At 36.2% G+C, this 20519-nt stretch overlaps 6 protein-coding genes across 11 annotated transcripts; 4 read left to right on the top strand and 2 right to left on the bottom strand.

The window, feature by feature from the left end:
- Positions 1 to 1216: 1216 nt before the first annotated feature.
- LOC6651507 lies at positions 1217 to 3705 on the bottom strand. The gene is made up of 3 exons (XM_002073146.4): positions 2852 to 3705; positions 2250 to 2790; positions 1217 to 2157 (listed from the first exon to the last, which is right to left on the bottom strand). The coding sequence occupies exons 1-3, from the start codon at positions 3002 to 3004 to the stop codon at positions 1583 to 1585; spliced, it is 1269 nt and encodes a 422-aa protein (XP_002073182.1). The 5' UTR covers positions 3005 to 3705; the 3' UTR covers positions 1217 to 1582.
- A 1311-nt stretch (positions 3706 to 5016) lies between these two features.
- LOC6650282 (alcohol dehydrogenase class-3) lies at positions 5017 to 6501 on the top strand. The gene is made up of 4 exons (XM_002073145.3): positions 5017 to 5074; positions 5136 to 5225; positions 5307 to 5768; positions 5830 to 6501. The coding sequence occupies exons 1-4, from the start codon at positions 5054 to 5056 to the stop codon at positions 6397 to 6399; spliced, it is 1143 nt and encodes a 380-aa protein (XP_002073181.1). The 5' UTR covers positions 5017 to 5053; the 3' UTR covers positions 6400 to 6501.
- A 321-nt stretch (positions 6502 to 6822) lies between these two features.
- LOC6650281 (tetraspanin-33) lies at positions 6823 to 8984 on the bottom strand. Its single transcript, XM_002073144.4, has 3 exons — positions 8530 to 8984; positions 8225 to 8470; positions 6823 to 8167 (listed from the first exon to the last, which is right to left on the bottom strand). The coding sequence occupies exons 1-3, from the start codon at positions 8666 to 8668 to the stop codon at positions 7674 to 7676; spliced, it is 879 nt and encodes a 292-aa protein (XP_002073180.3). The 5' UTR covers positions 8669 to 8984; the 3' UTR covers positions 6823 to 7673.
- A 73-nt stretch (positions 8985 to 9057) lies between these two features.
- LOC6650280 (methionine-R-sulfoxide reductase B1) lies at positions 9058 to 15112 on the top strand. 6 transcript variants are annotated; one of them, XM_023180342.2, is made up of 4 exons: positions 9058 to 9257; positions 11013 to 11180; positions 11326 to 11490; positions 12557 to 12813. In XM_023180342.2, the coding sequence occupies exons 2-4, from the start codon at positions 11069 to 11071 to the stop codon at positions 12796 to 12798; spliced, it is 519 nt and encodes a 172-aa protein (XP_023036110.1). In that variant the 5' UTR covers positions 9058 to 9257; positions 11013 to 11068; the 3' UTR covers positions 12799 to 12813. The 6 variants fall into 6 exon arrangements, with proteins under 6 accessions (XP_023036110.1, XP_046866534.1, XP_023036106.1 ...); XM_047010578.1 differs by lacking the exon at positions 9058 to 9257 and adding an exon at positions 9282 to 9301; XM_023180338.2 differs by lacking the exon at positions 9058 to 9257 and adding an exon at positions 9728 to 9973.
- A 495-nt stretch (positions 15113 to 15607) lies between these two features.
- On the top strand, positions 15608 to 18157 carry LOC6650279 (thiamine transporter 1). Its single transcript, XM_002073142.4, has 4 exons — positions 15608 to 16278; positions 16349 to 16431; positions 16750 to 17051; positions 17117 to 18157. Exons 1-4 carry the CDS (start codon positions 16153 to 16155, stop codon positions 17899 to 17901), a joined length of 1296 nt encoding a protein of 431 aa, XP_002073178.1. The 5' UTR covers positions 15608 to 16152; the 3' UTR covers positions 17902 to 18157.
- A 616-nt stretch (positions 18158 to 18773) lies between these two features.
- Positions 18774 to 20470, top strand: LOC6650278 (thiamine transporter 1). Its single transcript, XM_023180358.2, has 5 exons — positions 18774 to 19027; positions 19089 to 19390; positions 19446 to 19840; positions 19894 to 20135; positions 20195 to 20470. Exons 1-5 carry the CDS (start codon positions 18816 to 18818, stop codon positions 20460 to 20462), a joined length of 1419 nt encoding a protein of 472 aa, XP_023036126.1. The 5' UTR covers positions 18774 to 18815; the 3' UTR covers positions 20463 to 20470.
- The last annotated feature ends 49 nt before the right edge of the window (positions 20471 to 20519 follow it).

The following is a 20519-nucleotide window of genomic DNA, read 5'->3' as shown; positions in this document are numbered from 1 at the left end:
AAACAGCTGTTTCTCTATTTACACATTAGGTTTATGCTAACATTTAATCTGTTGATGGCAAAAGCTGTCCCTAAAAGCTAGCGACTCCCACGTGTTTCCTGAAATTCAAGTCAATTCGGATTTATTGGTATATATGTATATCAATTGCCACTGAACAACGCAATAACCTGACTTATTTGCATATTAAACTATTTATTAGAAAAATATATTGTATTTTAACAGGTGCGGAATAAGAGTAGTAAAGGGCCCCCGGCCTTTCCCTGGTGTTCCCAGGCATTGTTCCCCATTTTAATTAGCCCCATAACTGGTTCGCCATAAATCCCACCCAGTATATAATCATTAATTGCTTTGGTCTGTGATATAGTTAAGTGCTTTTTTTATTGGCTTTATTTCTCTGGCTAAATTATTAATTTCAATAAGTTTTCAGTGTATTTGATATACATATGCAAGTTCTATTTCTCTTAACATTTAGAATTTCTATTTAAAAACGTTTACTTATACATAAATATATAATGTATATATGTATGTATATGTTAATGTGTTTATCATTTATACCATTTCTTGTTTTTACTTTTGTTTTTCTGGTTTCTTCGACTTATAAACTAAAGCACAATACATTGTCACAACTAATACTTATATGACAGTGTTTTTGTTTTTTATTTGTTATTTTATTTGATTCTTTAGATAAATGCACAATTTTTTAAATGCGGTTTTTCAAATGCTTTTGAAATATATTTAATTATTGTAGTAAGATCGGCTGGAAACTGGAAGAAAAGCAAACTTTTCTGTTTGGCTAGTGCCTCAATTTTAAAGATCGTTTTTTTGTTTTTGGTTTATACCCTTGCATATCTTTTGAATTTCATTTTATAATTTGGCTTTATCCGTTTTTTATTTCAATACTGAATTTGGCCGATATATTCACTGTAAAATCGTATACAAAAACTTTGTCCCTTTCGTTACATCATTTTAAGTTATAGAATTTGTTTTTTGGAATCAAGTTTTAAAGATTTTCAATTAATTTTCTTTCAATTACTTTAAATATGTTAATGTCAATTGGGATTATCTTCGATTGGAAAGTTTTGCTTGTGCGAAACTTAAAAGTTAAAAAATCAAAACTTTTTTAAACCTAACAAAAAATAAAAATATATAGTCACTTTTTTTCCTCTGATTAGAAAATATTGTTGTTGTTCTTTGCAAGAGTATGTCAAATCGTTTCGAGAAATCGAAATCCATCTATATTTTACTTTTGATATGATCTTAAATGCTAATTCAAGTTTGGATTATGTTGACCACTTAATATCTAGTTTTACTTGTTTTCTAAAGCTGAAATTTTCATATAGTTAAGTAGATGTGTTAGTTAAATATATGGAGTTGCTTAAAGAAAGGAACAAATCTTTGGTGAAAGGAAACTTAATGAGTTGAACTTTGAGTTAGTAGTACGAGTGTATGTAAGTACATACAATATATATTTCATAGATATACTGGAATTACGATTTTCGTATTATTCTTTTTTTTTGGTTTTTTGGTTTTTTGGTTTTTATCACACATATGGTTGAATCAGAACCGATTTACTGTCTGTTAATTACATGGACAACTCCTGTCGGGGCTTATTTATATGCAAACGCTGCGGATCCTGCGGAGCCACACAAATATCGGTCAATATGACTACCTCATAGGGGCTGCAGTCGGGCATGCGAAGGAAACCACATAGCCAGCCGTAGAAGCCCTTCTCAATGTCAGTGATGTCGTTTACCCAGCTGCTATATTGCAGACTCAACTGCTTGAAGCCGGAATAGAGACCCAGGCCAAAGGTGCACAACACTATGACCAGGGGATAGGCCATGAAAAGTAGAGGTGTTACGAAAATCTTATGGAAATATGATTTCTCTTCGCAATAATAGTTAAACATATTATACCAGGTGAGAGTACCTATATAAAAGGAATATACCGACGATATAACCGTTACGAAGGGCAAGCAAATGAGTGAAATGAGAAAGATGTGTAGCCCAATGCCACAACTGCAGGTGCAGCAGAGATTACGTTGTTTTTGCGATTCATTGGCCATGGCATGGGCATTCAACTGCTCCAGTTCCTCGCGGCTAATATTGATCTGTAGATCAATGGATTGTCCCTTCTTACGTCCTCTCTTTATGGTGCCTAAAAAGATTTATCAATGTTAGGTTAGAGATTTCAACTAAACTGGACTATACAATATAGTTGGCCCAATCGAAGCTTGATTATATCCTTACCGGTCATGGTCAGATAATTGCCACCATCGGCTGCCTTGCGTGACTGATAGCGTTCCAGACTCTGGTCATAGGTGTTAAGAACGCTGGTCTCCCCCGATTCCAGATCCTCATAGTTTGCTATATCTGGCGAAGAACGCTGTGCTCCATTTCGTACGGGTAGATCACTGGTCCGTATGTTAACACGCTTCTTTGACGATGATCTATTGCTGAGACAATCCTGTGATTTGCTTAGGCTACTCTCCGAATAGCAACAACTACTTGGAGTCACTGTGCTGCTCTCACCGTGACGTTGAGAAGTTGACCTCGATTCAAAGTTCTGGAGCTCTGCATTGATGTTTGTTGTAGAACGTGCCGACTTCTGGCTATGCTGTGTAGAACTGGCCGAATGAGTGCTAGCCAGTGTGTCCTGGCCATGGCCAGGAACACCCAATTCACCGGGCAACTGGGGCAGTGGCTGTTTATTTTTAATAATCAATTTCGATTTGAGTAACTCTTCTTCGAGTCCTGGATTTGATGGCGATAATTTGGGACGATTTTGTGCCTTTGGGAAATGTATTCATATTAAATGGCAAATCAAATTGTTTTATAATCGTCAATTTTACCTGCACATTGACTATATGATCCACATAGTTTGTCTTTTTGGGATCTGTTTTTGTTTGTTGACGTCTTCTTGGTGGTATAAAAACTGGGCGTTCCTTTGTCCCAGCATTTACACCCATATCAATGGGCAAGCCACTAGAGCCCTTACCAACCATTTTTTGTTGTTGTCAATGCTTTTATTTTCTTGTGAGAAAAAATTTGACTACATAACCATTTTTCCTAACTTCTTGCTTCAGTTATTCAACGCTCTCTGTATAAAAAAAAAAAGAAGAATGCACTTCCGGCCCTTGTCGCCGCTGTTGTCTATTCGATATTGATTTTTCCTGGCCCTATTTATGTCCTTGTGCCGAATTTGCGTTAATTTGCGCTGCATTTGGGTTGGGCGGGCAATGTTTACATCGAAAATATAAGAGATGGCAAACCATCTGAACTTGGCGCCTGCGCTTTACAATTGTTTTGCAATTGCGCCAATAACACTAGGAACTTTCTATTTTCAAACCGTCATAGCCATTGGAGTATGAAGAATTTCTCTGGGGAAAGATCAACAAAGACATTGAGACAGACGATGTAGTTCAAAAGGGATATTTTATTACCACATGCAGCTGAAAAAAAGAAAATGTTTAACAACCTGACATTAAATTAAACGTTGCCCCCGATACTTTCCTTGAATATTCAATCAGAAGATGGGGTGGCCTCTGAAAGAACGCACATTGTGAGGCTACATCATACACAACAGCACAATATTCAAGCGACATCCTCCATCTATGCTCGCTGCAATTGTCTCCCTTTGAATTGTCTTTGAAAGATACTTTAGTACCTGCCTGCAATCGTCAAGGCTTGTAGGTAAATGACGAAGATCTGAAAGTGGACATCATTGGCAAGGACACACAGCACATTTTAATGGTAAACTTACTTTGGGCACAAAGCTCATATTCCCTAAGCCTGAGAAGGATAAGAGGATATTTTTCGATTTTGGAAGATAACTATGTATATTCAAAATCCTTTTACATTTCCTAACGGATCTTCTCTATCGCCCTCTCCGCCACAATAGCAAGTAAATTTTTACTTTCTTATTGGCCAATTCGGCAGCCTGCAGGAGAAATTTGAGATGTAATTAAGAATCTAATTACTAGATAAGAATGTAATTACTAATTTAACTAATAATTAACTTATTACATGTAATAACAAATGAGAAAGTAGATTAGTTGTCTGAATGGCCGAGATCGATTAGAATCATGGCTTCAATCCCAGCCAGGGCCTGGCATGTGGTTGTAAATGATAATACTAATTTATAACAATAATAAATAATATTAACTAATATGCCCACAAAGTCAAACCTCCCCACGATACCCTAGTCGAACTCGAACATGGCAAATTCACTCATAGTTCGAATATATATAATTCCAAATTTGCTGCGATATTTTTGCAGCACTACCGGCCAGTGTTGCCAGAAATTTAGAGTCACCATAAGCTAGATTTAAGGAAAAAATAAGCTAGAATAAGCTAAATATTAAAAAAAAGCTTTAAAATAAGCTAACTATAAAAACACTTGGTGTATAACATTTAATATAAATTTTATTTTATTAATATATATCAAATATATAAACACAATGCAACCTCTTGTTCCTCTGTTTTTAATGACTTTGGAACAAATTGAATTTTGTTTGTTTGCGTATTGCATGCATGCACGCGACATGTTTTTTGGTAGCGGCATGTTGCCGCAATTCACATAGTTTAGCCCCAACTGTCGCTTTACAAAAGGAGCAATATGGTTTTGTGGGGTCTGTTGGGACTTTGCGCAGCCACTCCTTAAATTCATCAAAAGAAGTCATTTTCTCAAACTTAATATCGCTCAATATCGCTGTAGAATGACCAAATACGAACCAAACGAAATTTAACCATAAATTTAGGCACAAAATTGCACAAAATACCAAAAGTCTTCGAGAAATATTATTTTAGTTTGGTTTGCCCCTTTAAATGATCATAAAAATACTTTATAATCTCTAAAAAAAACCTTTATGTAGAAATTTTTTTAAAGCCAAAAAAAGCTTTTTGAATTTTGAAATAATCTAGGTTTCAAGCTATAAGCATTTTAACCATTTTCCAAGCTATTTCATTTTGAAATAATCCAGATCTAGCTTAAAATAAGCCAAAATGGCAACACTGCTACCGGCTATTCTTTCGCAAACTTTTCCACGGACAAGATGTCGGCTACTGAAGGCAAAGTAATTATATATTTACATGTGTTAATTAATAAATTCTAATTGATCATGTATTCAATTCCAGGTTATTACCTGCAAGGCTGCTGTGGCATGGGAGGCCAAGAAACCGCTGGTCATTGAAGATATTGAAGTTGCACCACCACAGGCCCACGAAGTGAGTACGGAATCAAAGTCTAACTGTATTAAATTATGTATTAAACATTTATCATTTGTGTGTGTGTGTGCGTGGGTGTAGGTTCGTATCAAGATCACAGCTACAGGTGTTTGTCACACAGATGCCTTCACTTTGAGTGGAGCTGATCCGGAGGGACTTTTTCCGGTAGTTCTGGGCCATGAGGGTGCCGGCATTGTTGAAAGCGTTGGCGAAGGAGTGACCAAGTTTAAGGCTGGAGATCATGTAATAGCTTTGTATGTTCCCCAATGCGATGAATGCAAATTCTGCAAGAGCGGAAAGACGAATCTATGTCAAAAGATTCGAGTTACCCAGGGAGCTGGCGTCATGCCTAATGGCTCTTCAAGGTTATCTTGCAAGGGTCAACAGTTGTTCCATTTCATGGGCACCTCGACGTTTGCCGAATACACCGTTGTGGCAGATATTTCGTTGACCAAAGTGAATGAAAAGGCGCCATTGGAGAAAGTTTGCCTTCTGGGCTGTGGAATATCAACAGGCTATGGAGCTGCTCTGAACACTGCCAAGGTACGGGTGGCACAAGGTTAATAGCCTTAATTTGAATTCTGATACTATATTTTACTGATAGGTCGACGCTGGAAGCACTTGCGCTGTCTGGGGTCTAGGTGCGGTTGGTCTGGCCGTGGGATTGGGCTGCAAAAAGGCCGGTGCTGCTAAAATCTATGGCATTGATATTAATCCTGAAAAATTCGAATTGGCCAAGAAATTTGGCTTTACCGATTTTGTCAATCCCAAAGATGTGCCCGCCGACAAGGGTTCGATCCAGAATTATTTGATTGATCTGACCGATGGAGGCTTTGATTATACCTTCGAGTGCATTGGCAATGTCAATACCATGCGTTCGGCTTTGGAGGCCACCCACAAAGGATGGGGCACTTCGGTTATTATTGGTGTTGCTGGCGCTGGTCAAGAGATTTCTACACGGCCGTTCCAATTGGTTGTTGGTCGCGTGTGGAAGGGCTCAGCTTTTGGTGGCTGGCGTTCTGTATCCGATGTACCAAAACTAGTGGAGGATTACCTGAAAAAGGATCTTCTTGTTGATGAGTTTATTACGCATGAAATGTCTTTAGAAAAGATCAATGAGGCGTTCGAACTGATGCACAAAGGCGAGAGTATTCGCAGTATCATTAAATATTGAAAAGGAGGGACGGGCCGAGCCTAACCCACACTTTTTTTTTCCATTTTTATAAAAGTCGTAGTATGTGTGTGGAATAAAAAGCACTTGCGCATATTAATCGTATTGAATAGAATGAATTCTGTGGGCATCTTATCGCTCTGGGGGAGGCCTGTAATTAGAATTGCTTATCAGTTCACAAAATGTGGACGAAAAGAAACATATTGAAATCGTAGATATTTCACAATAGTCATCTGTGAGCCGCCTATCAAACAATTACTAGAAATTTCATTGATTTGGAAATGCGATAATGATTATTTATTCACTTTGCTTTTCTCAGTCTTGGAATTTGTGAAATAATTTTGCTTCGAGAAAGTCCGATTTCATCTGAGAATTATGTGCAACACTCATTTTTCATTTTTGATCATTCTTGGTATATTTATATATATTTAAAGTATTTATGTATATGTACTACAACAAGTTTTTACACATATACTTTTGAAAATTTGTTCATAATTCTAAATATATTCATTCCGTTTTGTTGTTCAACGAATGTGCATCTTGCAATTTGGTATTTGTTTTGTCATTTTTAAATGCATATTCATTCCTTAATTAAATTAATGCTTATCTTTATATACATAGATTTATGTGTGTTTTGTCTTTTTTTTTTTTGTTCAATTAATACGATTATTGCAAATGTAAAAACAAATGAAATTTGTAAATTTGCTTAGTCTAAAGAGAGTTATCATTTTTGACTACACAGATTGTTAAACATAAATACATATGTATATAATATATAGTTTAAAACTAGGTTGGTTATATGGATCTGAGTAATTTGAAGACATTTAGGGGAAAGGTTGGAGAAAAAATTTGAGAGTTTGTTGTCTTTTTGAATTAATATAATTATTGCAATTAAATTTTTTGTAATTTGCTTACTCTAAAAGGGTTTTGAATTTTTGACTACATCATGATTATTTGCATTGCTAAAAATAAATACATATGAAATATATAGTTTTAAACTACATTAATAATATAAAGATTTGAGTAATCTGAAGACTTTTAGGGCAAGACAAAAGTAGATAATACAAGTTGAAAAAATCATGAAGAAAAACCTTGGTTAAAATCGACTAATCTGAATCTGAACACATATAGGGCAAGCCAAAAGAAAATTAAACAGATTATAAATATAAAGAAAATGATGACCTTTGAGCATATTCGAGCTCTGCAGCTCACATTCGAGTGTTCGTGTAATATAATTCATCGCATGGATATCCGTATATATACGGATCATATGGCACTCACGACCAGCGTGACTTTTGCAATTCGATCTGACCTTCCAAAGTTTTGGCCAGATAGATGACAAACAGTTGCAGCAAAGCTATTCCCAAGGCGACCCCGGCAATCACATACAAATTTCGCTCAGCCCAGACCCGTACAATGTCAATGCAACCATTTGTCCAAATGCGTTTACTGGCTGCTGCAACAGAACTCTCCTGTACGCCGTAGCCGCACATTATGTTTACAAGACCCGAACTGATATCGGTGGCATTAATGCAACAGCTGTATGGCACACCGCATTTCTCCACCGATGGTGAGGAGCAATTAAAGTATTCATTTTTACTCCAATCCTGATAGCCAGCAGTGCTTAAGCCGCAGCATTTGAATTCTTGCTGCGCAAAGTCAATGAAATTCTGCAAATCTGAATCATCACGATACAGATGAATAATTTTATCGGTGAACTGAAATTCCAAAAATGAGTTCATATTTTGCGGAAAGACAAAGCAAATGATGGCTGCAATTAGAGATAAATTAATAAATGAATCAACAATATATATTTCTTTCGCCTTACCTATGGCCATTTCCATTAGGAAAAACATAAGCAGACACATGGAATAGAATTTCAGGAGACATGTATTTTCCCTCAATGCACCCAAACAGCCTGCAAAACTGACTACTGATATGACAATGCCAGCAATAATCATGACTAATGATATATTGAATATCACATCGTAAACAGATTCCAATCGCACCCAACCGTTGCCATCTTTTAGCTTGTCCATAAAGGCATACACTCCAATGGCTAAGAGCAGACAGCCTAAAGAATGAAAGAATGATTAGAAATTCAAATGATTTTTGTTTTAGATAATAGTTTACCAAATAACCAAATGATGAAGTTCAGCAGAAAGATCATATATTTCACACATGAGCTAACATAGGTGAAATGATGTGGATAGGACATGCGGGGATGCATGTAATTGCCGCCCCCACCATGATTGTATCGATGATTACTCATTCTTAATACTTTTCTGTTTGTTTTTTTCTCTGCTGGTTTTTTTGGAGTATGTTCCTATTTTTGTTGCTTTGGTCTCTTTGTTGTTGTCGCCCTTAATTTCAAGTCGATGTCAACGCCCCTCTTGTCACAGAATTTCAATCACTGTTAGCCATAAAAATGCACTTTCAAAATCGCATTTGCTTTCTGCTTCTATATTATTTCTCAATCATTTCAACTGGTATGTTTCTATTAACTTTTCTTATAATAAATTTTAATGAAAAATTGGGGGCGAGATACTAAACAATACTGTAGAGATGGGCAACCAATTTCGATACATTGCACCGATGAAAACGACAAGTGCTAGTGGCGATAGTTATCGGCAGTGTCCGATACTTAATGCTTATCGAACAGCTGATACACAGAGATTGTTGTTGTTTTCGCACGCTTAAATTTTTCCCCATTAGTTTTTTTCCCTTGCTGGCGCCGCAACATTTTCACTCGCGCGAAATTCGACTGAAAACTCAAAAAACCAACATTTATAAACAAAAGCCAAAAATAGAAGCATTTTTTTAAAAAGGCAAATCAAAGTGTAACCAAAAGGGGGCGGCAGGTGAGCAAATTTCAAAACGTTCAAGGACATTCATTAATATACATGTATGTATATATGTATGTATGTGTACATCAATTTGTGTGTCTGACATTGACAGGAAAATTGCTAAGGAGTGCGCTAAAGAGTGGGAGAGAATATGTATTAAACAATTCTACTTGTTAGACAATTTTCTTCATTAAACGTTTGTGTGCAATTGAGCAATAACGGCTTTCTCTCTAATGCGCTTTCTCCTCACACAAACATTTGTACATACAGAAGCACAGAGCTCCCAATGAATAAGAGAGAAAGAGAGGGAGAGCAAGTGGGCAAAATATAGAACGCCAAAAGACGGAAGTCATTTAAAAATTGCATAAATATTGGTTTGCTGTGCTCTGTGTATGTAGGTGTGTGTGTGTGTTTGTGTGGGTGGGAAAACACACATTGACTTTTCCCCCATTTTCCAATTTTGATTTACATTTCCCTCTGTGTGTTCGATTAAATAACCAAAGTAAAGCCAAGAGCAAGCATTGCCACCGCCATCGTGTCGCCGTCACCTTGTTTTGTTGTCACTGAAAATCTAATTACGAGAAATTATAAATCACATTAAAATAAAAAGATGTTTTCACTTTCTCGCCACGCACTGAGGCACACACGAAATTTCGCACTTAGTGTCAGTGCTAACAAGTGCAAGCCAATTGCAGTTGCAGTTCCTCTAAATTTACGCTACTTGGCAGCAGGTGAGTGGCAGCAAGATGGAAGGGAGCCCCACCCACACAACCATGTTCAAACCAAATTATGGGGCATGGGCGTAGAAGAAACACTGAAGGGTATTCCAACTATGTACATTTTTGGACTGGAGAAAAAAATCTAACTACGCTCCTGACAGCTTTATAAATAGATATTCAACACAATAGACAATATGCTTTCTCGTACAATGGGCCATTTGATTAATCACCTATAGAATACGAATCGATTGGCAATTTATTTCTAATTTTAGTTGCAATTTCTAGTTCAAATTGTCGTTTTTTTTTCTCTCTATCAAATTGATTCTATTTATTTCCAATTTTTTTTTCGACACACTTCGCTAGTTCTTCTAGCCCAATTTATCGTTCTTTTGTTATGTTTTCTTTTTTGTTTTCGTTGCATTGTTTATTTAAAGCCCATCTATTTTATGTGCAAGAGCAACATAAAAAAATTGGTATGTATTTTTAACTTAATGCGTTTTGGTTGCCGCACTCCATTTGTAGTGGCTAGTCGGCCAGTCGAACCGCCTCTTCTTGGCCACTTAACAAATCTGTTAACACCTATGCAGATGTTGCACAGACTTGTGCTTGTTCATTCATTTGGTAATCGTTCGGTTTATGGTTTTATTATTGTTATGATGGTTTTAAATTTTGAGGTTTTCTATTCGCCGCGTTTTGCAATTCATTGTTGACAGAAACCTGCAGGGCAATCATATTTTCTGTGTATGTAGAACTTAAAGTAAAATATGAGTATAACTCAAAGTGTCTACTGATAAGGTTGCTAGTTGTTTTTAGAATCTAATTATGTATCAAGTGCTTAATAAGTGTGTACAAGAATTTTAAAATAATCTTGGCTAAAAGATAGTGAAAGTTATTAAATTGATCGATGTCACCAGAGCAATCTAGAATCATTTGAATTGTGTAATTATGAACCTTTAACACTCTGCAGGGAGTTTATTTTGGTTATCTCTGTCCAACTATAGAAAGAGAAACTATGCAAAACTTATTTAACCACAATCTACTTAAATTTCAGATTCACGTCATAACAACCACAAAACCGACAGCAGCAGCAACAACAACAAAAACAACATGGAGAACAAAGTTGAAAAGATTACGGTGAACAAAGAGGAGCTGCGCAAACGTCTTACACCGATGCAGTATCAGGTTACCCAGGAGGCGGGCACCGAGCGGCCCTTTACAGGTGACCACACCCCCTATAAGCCATCAATACACAACACTTTACCCCACCTTCCCGTGGTGTATTGATGATATAATTATATGGAAAAGAATGGACGAACCCTTTTTAACGTATTCCCTCCTTCTCCTCTGTCATGACATTGTTGTAGGCTGCTATAATAAACACTATGAAAAGGGCGTGTATCAGTGCATTGTCTGTCATCAGGATTTATTCAGCTCGGACACGAAATATGATTCAGGCTGTGGTTGGCCAGCATTCAATGATGTTCTCGATAAGGGCAAAGTGACATTACATCGCGATGCCAGTATACCAGGTAAGCTGATTAGAGTCCTGTACAGATATATATGAATATATAGACATTTATATATATTGTCTAGATACGTTCAGCACTTTAAATTGTACAAGTTTATAATGCGTTTCTCAGTTCAATTGAGTTTCGTTTATTTTGATTTAAATTTTTATTATTATTACCTGTATGTTGCACAAAATTTTGTTGATTTGAGATTTTTTGCTTACGATTAGGGATCAGCTAGCCAGAATGATATTAATATTACATGAAAAAGAGTGCACAGTTCTTAAAATTGTACTCAACAAGATGAATTATCAAATAATAATCTAGATATGATGGCTATAATATTTATGCGAGACTTTCGAAAATACAATTTAGTCATGGTAGTTATTAAAATTAAATATTTTATTTGAAATAATTACAAATTCTCCTCCTAATACTAACCTAAAATGTGGTACAAGAAGTGTAGAGCGTTTTATATATACAATTTCCATTTATCAAATCGAAGTGATATTAGTTTATACTTACTCCATAACTAAAATCTTTAGAAAATCATTCAGTATCTTTTAAGAATATTATCTAAAGCAATTGCGATCATAGATGATTAAAAGTTCTGGTCTAATTGTTTGATAGTTCAATGAAAATTGCAAACTTGTATTGTATTGTCTTTTTCCTTTACCATATTTGCTTTATTTTATAGTAAAGTTGTTTTGCTTGTAATTTAAAGGTTCTTAACTGTTACTACGTGTGTGTGTGTGTGTGTGTAATGTATGTTGTATATGTATGTATATAAAGAGTTTACTGTAGTTGTGTGTGTTCGCTGCTGATTGTGTTTGTTAACCGCTTGTCAAAGATATGGCCAAAACCAATGTTGTTTGTTCTTATAGATTGATTAATTGAATGTGCGACAAACTGAAGATGACTACAAATTAATTCCTAATTCAATTTAATTGTCTTTTATCCCAAATCGAAAATACAAAACAAAAACCATATCGAATCAACAATTTGACATTCCAACAAAAACAAATTTTCCCCTTATCACCGACCCACAACAAAACCAAAAAAAATTAATATATGATTAAAACAATAGTAGTCATTTCAAAAACGTTAGGCATGGTACGCACTGAGGTGCGTTGCTCTAGATGCTCGGCACACATGGGCCATGTGTTCGATGATGGACCACCGCCAAAGCATCGCAGGTTCTGCATCAACTCGGCATCGATTGATTTTGTGAAAAAGGCTCCATCGACAACAGCAACAGCAGCAGCAGGTGGAGCAGCGTCGGCATCAGCAGCAACAGCAGCGGGCACGACAACATCATCCAAAAAATAATGCATAATATCTACGTATATATAGATATTCATTAATATATATATGTATATATACATAATATATATATGTATATATACATATGTATATATATACTCCGACCAGCAGCAGCTGCTAAAACGAAATCTCAAAAACCCATTAAAGATTTTGTGTTAAATATATTTGAAATTATATAGAAAATTTTATAGGAGTTTATGCGCAAAATGTTAAAAAAACGAAAAAGAAACTTAATGAGATATACAATTGTTATGTATTTATATATATATATTTAATGAGAACTACTGAACAATTCAGTTGGATTCGGTTGGGCCGAAGAGTTTTCAGCTTCAATAATTAAGATACTTCATTTTTGGTTTTATCTCTTGCATATTTCGGTTTCAAGACTATATTTACTTTCTTCTTTTCTTCAAATCCATTGTCAACCAAATCGGATTTTATTTATTTGTTTGGTTTTTGTTTAGTTTTATGATCAAAAATTATAGGCATTTTCATTTATTTATCCCATCTACAATCGATTCACAGTGAGAATTATAATCAGGGATTAAAATTGCTTCATATATGTAGTTGTTTATTACATTAATATATAACACAATGAATCAAGTTTTAATGTTTATAAGAACGTAAACTTTTAAAGTTTATTAAACTCGTTCTTCAAATCCCAAAACCGTCATCTAACATTAAAATTGTCAACAGTTCCGGTCATAATTGTTGTCATTTCTCCCCATTTAAAAACCATATATGTATGTATGTGAGTATGTATGTATGTATTCCATTAAGTTTAATTGATTCTATTCGCATATATAGCTATTTGTTGTTGGTGATTTTACTATATTTGGTTATGATTTATAAAATCCATTCTATTTTTGTTTTATTTTGTTTATTTTTTAATTTTGGTTCTCGTTTTGGTTTCGCTTTATTACATGTACACCCAGCCATACATACAACTAAAACTATTCTAGCCAAACCATATAAAAATTAAACCGGATATATATATACATGTATATATCCATATAGTGTCAAACATACTGAATAATGTGTATTTTTCGTATATTTTTCTATTTCTCTTTTATTTTTAACAAATCGCTTCAAACAAAATGAAACTAAATGTTCTACTCCGGGGGTTTGTTTTGCTAACACACGCACACCAACAACCACGCCCACTCACACACACACACACACACCCGCACACTCATTTGTGAAAAATTGTAACATGAACATTGCTTTTAATATTAACCTCGAAAAAAATATAAACAAAATCATTCAATAAATTGAATTTAATTTCATTGAATTATTTTTCATCTGTCGCCGCCGTCCATTTCTTGCTTATTTTTTTGCTTTTGCTTTACTCTCTGTCCTCTTTCTCCACTTTTTTTACCATATTTTACCCTCTCACCCATTCTACATTTATTTTTTCGCAATTTATTTTTTTTTTATTATATTCTTAACTTTTTAACTTAACCTTCAACAATTTCTTAATGAACAAAACAAAATGTTGATCACAAAAACAAAAATTTAAAAAAAAATTGCGCTGTTAAATTCAACCCAATTTCGAATCGTATGCAAATTAATCTCAAAAATACGCAAAACCGCAAAAAAAAAAAAAAAAAAAACAAAAACAACAAACAAAATCTCCAATTTACAAAACTAAAATAAAAAGGGGGCAATATTTTACTACTAATTAAACATCCAGAACGCATACGCACAGAGGTACGATGCGCCCGCTGCAACGCCCACATGGGACACGTCTTCGAGGATGGACCAAAGCCAACACGAAAGCGTTACTGCATCAATTCGGCGTCCATAGAGTTTGTCAGCGTCTCGGAGGATCCAGCAACGACCGCCACCACAACGGCATCCCATGCTACGCCCATAGCCCAGCAATAGGTTATAATACAGAGGAGATGGGAATCTCTCTCCCATCTGGCGATGGAACAATCAACGACAAATGCTTAAAGAGTCTAACCTCAAGATTCCCATTGTTTTTTTTTGTTTGTCTTTCCTTTACCATGTTATCCTTCTTTCGAAACTTTCCGCAATTGTGGCCAATTTTTAGCTTGTAAAGAAACAAATTTTTAAAGTAAAGTTTTCGAAAAAACCATAAAATTTTGTAAGCCAAATCCTCTTGTGTGTGTAAATAGATTTCTGTACTCTGTAAATTTGTTAAAAACAACCTCTCCCCCCCACCCCCTACTCACATCAAAAGAAATAAATGTAATAATTATAATAATAGAAAATACTCGGTAAACACAACATCCATCAGATTTACTAATTTTTAAATGTGAGCGCTAAAATAAATATGTATTTTTTACAAACAACATTTATTGTGGTGTTATACTTTCGTTTACGTTAAAATCAGCTGTGAAATACACCTTGAACAAAAATGTATATGAAGTTTTTCAGATTTGTTTTATATATTTGGATACTTTGAAAATGGATTATAGATAAAATATTGGAGGATAACGAACAAGGATGTCTAAATTTACTGCAGTTCAAATAAATGAACGAATATTCTATAATATCTTTTTAATTAAAATCTTAAACGATTTTAAGAAATTAAATTCAAAATAATAAAACCTCAGAATAATAATTATTTTGCAATTAATTCATAATATTTTTGGAAAGAAATTCGAAATTTGAGATGAAATTGGGATCGCTGCTTATTTAAAACTTAAGTTTTTTGTTTATCTAGAAGAGATGTCGCCACCCGTTTCGCCAAGTGTAGTACGAGAAAATTTACCGCGCATGACGTAAGAGCAACAGAGCAGACAGAACGGAATTGAATTTGTTTACTTATTTATTGCCGCAGCAAATTGTTTTAAATTAGTTGTAGTAGTTGTGATGAAAATATTCACTCGATTGCCAGCGTTATCGATGAGCATGTTGTCGGTGGTGGGTTGAGTGAGGTAAGGTTGTCCGAAGGGCGGCAATCTCAATCCAAGCCCCAAACCGAACACCTGTGAGCTCCCGTATCTACAACTGGCTGTAGCTGTATCTGTGTCGGAGCGAGCACGTGTGTGTGTCTGTGTGTGTGTGAGTGACATTCAAAAATAAGTGTAAATGAAGTGTGGAGACGAACCGGCAAACGGGCCGCCAACGTCAATGAGAACGCAACGTTTTGTGCATTGGCCTATCAGTGTATAAATTCTCAATTATCTAATAGCCGAGAGAAAATCAGTGTATAAACCTAGACAAAAAGTCAAAACTGTGATAATGCCCAAGGAGTAAACATTGAGATTAGATTAAACATTACGGTCCGATGACATCTTTGACAAAGAAAGTTAGAACCCGGCGGTGTTTCAATATATATTCTTTACTTTTTTTTAACTATTGCACAATAATTGAAACTGACCGTTCAAAATGAAGGAATGGCTGAAAATCTCCTGCCTATTGTGCGTTTTTGGTTTTGTTCGCGAAATACGTCCCTCAGAGCCATATGTTACGGAATACCTGTTGGGTCCGTGGCGTAATATTACCGAAACTCAGGTGAGTCAAAGACTTGAATAAACATTCACAGTGTTTTACTATAATTTAAATTAATTTGTCATCTTTAAAGCTTACTCAAGATGTCTATCCAGTGGGTACATATTCGCATCTGGTGCAATTGGTTTTTGTATTTCTCATTACGGATTTCTTGAGGTAAGTTTCCATCAAATGTTTTTAATAGATTACTATGGCACAAGTGTTTCAAAATCTGTTAATTGCAACTGTTTTAATTAAATGGCTAAGTTCTTTGAACACGTTTTATGGGCTTAAAGTGTGTCTTTTCTATATTTCACTGTCAGCATTTTAAGCCCTTTCGATTTATTATTTTGCAATACCTTGAAATGCTAAATTGACACAAAAACAAGAATATTTTCAACTCAAGACAACTTGATTTTGTGGTTGTCAATTAATTATTAACGTTTGTCTAAATTTAAACATTGAATCATCGTCCAATTGAACTTTCCTTTCCAGATACAAGCCTCTCATTATAACGATTGGAGCTGCGGGTGTGATTATCTGGAGCATGCTGATATGGACAACAAGTCTGTTATCACTGCAAATTCTGGAGTTCTTTTATGGAACTTATATGGCAGCCGAGGTTGCCTATTATACATACATTTACGCCAAGGTGGATAAGAAATATTATCCTCGAGTCACATCGCATACACGTGCTGCCATGTTTGTGGGCAAACTTGTGTCAGGGATAACATCTCAGCTGATGATCAATTTGGATGTGATGAACTACAAGGAGCTGAACTATATAACGCTAACCAGTGAGTTGCTATCAATTAACTACCAATTGACCAAATTTATATAAAACGTTCTTTTGTGTCTACAGCCCAAATAATTGCCATGTTTTGGGCATTTGGTTTGCCCAAAGTGGACAAGAGTTTGTATTTTCATCGTCAGATCGAACAGAATGCTGAAGAGGCGGAGGCCCAGTCACAGACCATCGTTACGAAGCAGCCCGGTGCAATGAAACTACTTTGGTCTCATTTTTACAATGCGTATACAAATCCCCGAGTTTTGCAATGGAGTCTCTGGTATGCCATTGGATTGGCGGGATATCTTCAGGTTACCTATTATATGCAAGTGCTTTGGAAAGTCATCGAACCAGAGCCACAGATTGCCTGGAATGGTGCTGTGGATGCGGTTCTGACTGCCTTAGCTGCGATGATGGCGCTTGCCGCAGGCTATTTGCACACTGGACGCATGAAACCTCGTTTCAGTCTACTCATTTTGGCCATTCTCTCGGCTCTGGAGGGAGGCGCAGTACTGATCTGTTGCTGGACAAAGGATATATATTGGTCGTATGTTGGATTCATATTATTTGGCGGTCTATATGGCTTCACCATCACGCTTGCCAGCGCTGAAGTTGCCCGCAATTTGGAAGAGGACAGTTTTGGCCTGGTTTTTGGCTTTAATACATTGCTCGCCCTGGTCTTTCAATCGCTATTGACCATTGTAGTCGTCTCAGACATCGGTCTGAGTCTTAATGCTGTTGGCCAATACACGGTCTATGCATTCTATTTTATTGTCGTCGGCCTTATCTACCTGATATCAGTGCTTGTGGAATATATCTGGCTACGAGACGATCACAGAGAAAGTAATAAACTCATATAAAATAGACAGCTGTATAGACGGCATTATGTACTTATTGTTAAGTGTCTTAAACTGTAGTATAGTTATTTAGTTTGTAACTATGAATGTTCCTATGCAAGTACTTAATGATCATGATTGTGGAGCATTTTTCTATTGTACCTTTTTATCTTGTATCATATCCATGTAAAAAAGTATTTGCCGAGGAGATATTTCCTAGTGTTAAAAATAAAATTGAAAACTGTAGACGCCTCGTCATAAGTTTTTACAATGTCTTGAAGTTTATATGACAAAGTCAATATAGTGATCGGACAACTTTTACATATATGTACACTCTAACGTCACAGCCATCTCCAATTATACTTCTTCCGGTTAATACTTACATAGGTCGTTCGTTCACTGCGGGGAATAACACTGGTTTGAGCTATAATCAAAGAGTCTCTTAGTTTCCTAACTGTTTTCAAATCGATACATAAGCTTCCAAATCCATTTGTTTTAAGGCAAGGGTATAAGCACTTCGGCAGGGACGACGAAGGTTTAGTCTGGAATCTTTGGTCATAATTTAACTAAGTGGCATGCTAACAGTCTATTTTATAATTAGTGGGAATTAAGATATTTATAATGCTTGCCGCCAGATAATGGGCGAAAAATATGCACCTTCTCCAATTTGAGTTCCACCGATCATGAACGTTGTGTGAACGCTGACTCGATCGTTAATCTCTAATTGCCGGCCTCTGATTATACTAAAGAAACCATCAAAACAGAAAACCCATGTATACACTTCATAATATTATCAGACTTCCAACCCTACCAACGGTGGGCAATTATAATTAAATAGTGGAAACCTAGACACAGCTCGGTAGTGAGCATTAGTAGTATTAGAGCTCACGATTAGATAGGTTTCTGGAACGGAACGGAACGGCACATTAGCATCCAGAATGGCAGCGTCTTGGTTGAAAATATCTTGTTTATTATGTGTATTTGGTTTCTTACGTGAATTGCGACCATCGGAGTCCTATCATGCGGAAATTATTATGGGTGAATGGTACAATGTCACCCCGGATCAGGTCATTCGTCAGGTCTATCCCATTGGTACCTACTCCTATTTGGCACTTTTGTTTATTGTGTTCCTTATCACTGACTTTTTAAGGTTTGGTAAATCAGTGCATACTTATCAATAGAGTGTAATTCAGTTGTTGTGGTAATTTCAGGTACAAACCTTTGATTATAGCCAATGCATTAGCTGGCATTATTTGCTGGGGTCTGTTGATTTGGATCAAATCGCTATTGGGCATGCAAATTGCTGAAGTATTCTACGGATTCTATCAGGCTGCTGAGGTCGCCTATTATACGTACATCTATGCCAAGGTCGATAAGCAATATTATCCTCGAGTCACTTCCCACACGCGTGCTGCTATGTTTGTGGGGAAACTTGTGGCTTCATCATTGGCCCAGTTAATGATCGGCATGGAATGGATGAACTTCAAGGAGCTATTGTACATAACAGTCAGCTGTAGGTAGTCAAACTCACATTGTATTTCATATCTAATTGAAAATCCTCCTTGAAGGCCAAGTGCTAGCCTTATTCTGGGCATTTGGACTGCCCAAAGTGGAGAGTAGTTTGTATTTCCATCAGAAACCCAAACTTCGAGTGGAGAGTGATAATCAGCCGATAGAAACTAATGCAGTTGAAGTGGAGGCTACAAAAGGCACTACTGCCAGTCAGCCGATAGAAACTAATGCAGCTGAAGTGGAGGCTACAAAAGGCACTACTGCCCAGGGACAAGAAACTCCACAATCTTCTGGAAACAATGTACATACCCTGTGGTCACACTTCCATAATGCCTATACTAATCCTATTGCCCTGCAATGGAGCTTATGGTACGCTGTGGGTCTGGCCGGTTATCTACAGATTACAAACTATATGCAAGTTTTGTGGAAATCCTTTGATGATGAGCCGGAAGTGAGTGTTTAATTCTTTGGCTGTCTAGTTTTTATTGCTTCCATTCCCCATAGATTGTGTGGAACGGAGCTGTGGATGCGGCGTTTACCGCCTTGGCCGCTCTTTCCTCGCTTTTGGCTGGTTATTTGCATGTGGGCCGCTTAAAATCTCGAACCAGCCTACTTTCTTTGGCCTTTTTATCTGTTCTGGAAGGAGGTTGCGTCCTACTTAGCACTTGGACATCCACAGTTTATATGTCATATTTGGGTTATGTGCTTTTTGGTGGACTATATGGTTTCAGTATAACTGTAGCTAGGTAAGAAAAGTATGTCCTTTTTTTGTTGAGAAATTATCTTTGAGTATGTATTTGTATAGTGCTGAGCTGGCTAGCTGCCTTTTGGAGGATAGTTTTGCCTTGATCTTTGGCATTAACACCTTTCTGGCTTTGATCATCCAATCGCTTCTCACTTTGGTGGTAGTTTCTGAGACAGGCAATCTCAATCTCACTACACCAGAGCAATTTACTGTCTATGCATATTATCTTATTGGAATTGGTGTGTTATACTTTACGGGATTTATGATTCAAATTGTTTGGAAGCTCGCCAGAAAAAGCTCTAACAGTAATAAAATTAATTTGAATTGAAAATGTAAGCTATCGAGAACTTATTTATCGAATATCGATAGCTATGAATCTATCAAA

Source organism: Drosophila willistoni, chromosome 3R (genome assembly GCF_018902025.1).
Source record: "Drosophila willistoni isolate 14030-0811.24 chromosome 3R, UCI_dwil_1.1, whole genome shotgun sequence".
NCBI classification, from domain to species: Eukaryota; Metazoa; Arthropoda; class Insecta; order Diptera; family Drosophilidae; genus Drosophila; species Drosophila willistoni.
The sequence above is the reverse complement of the archived record's forward strand: the minus strand, read 5'-3'. Positions and strand labels throughout refer to the sequence as shown.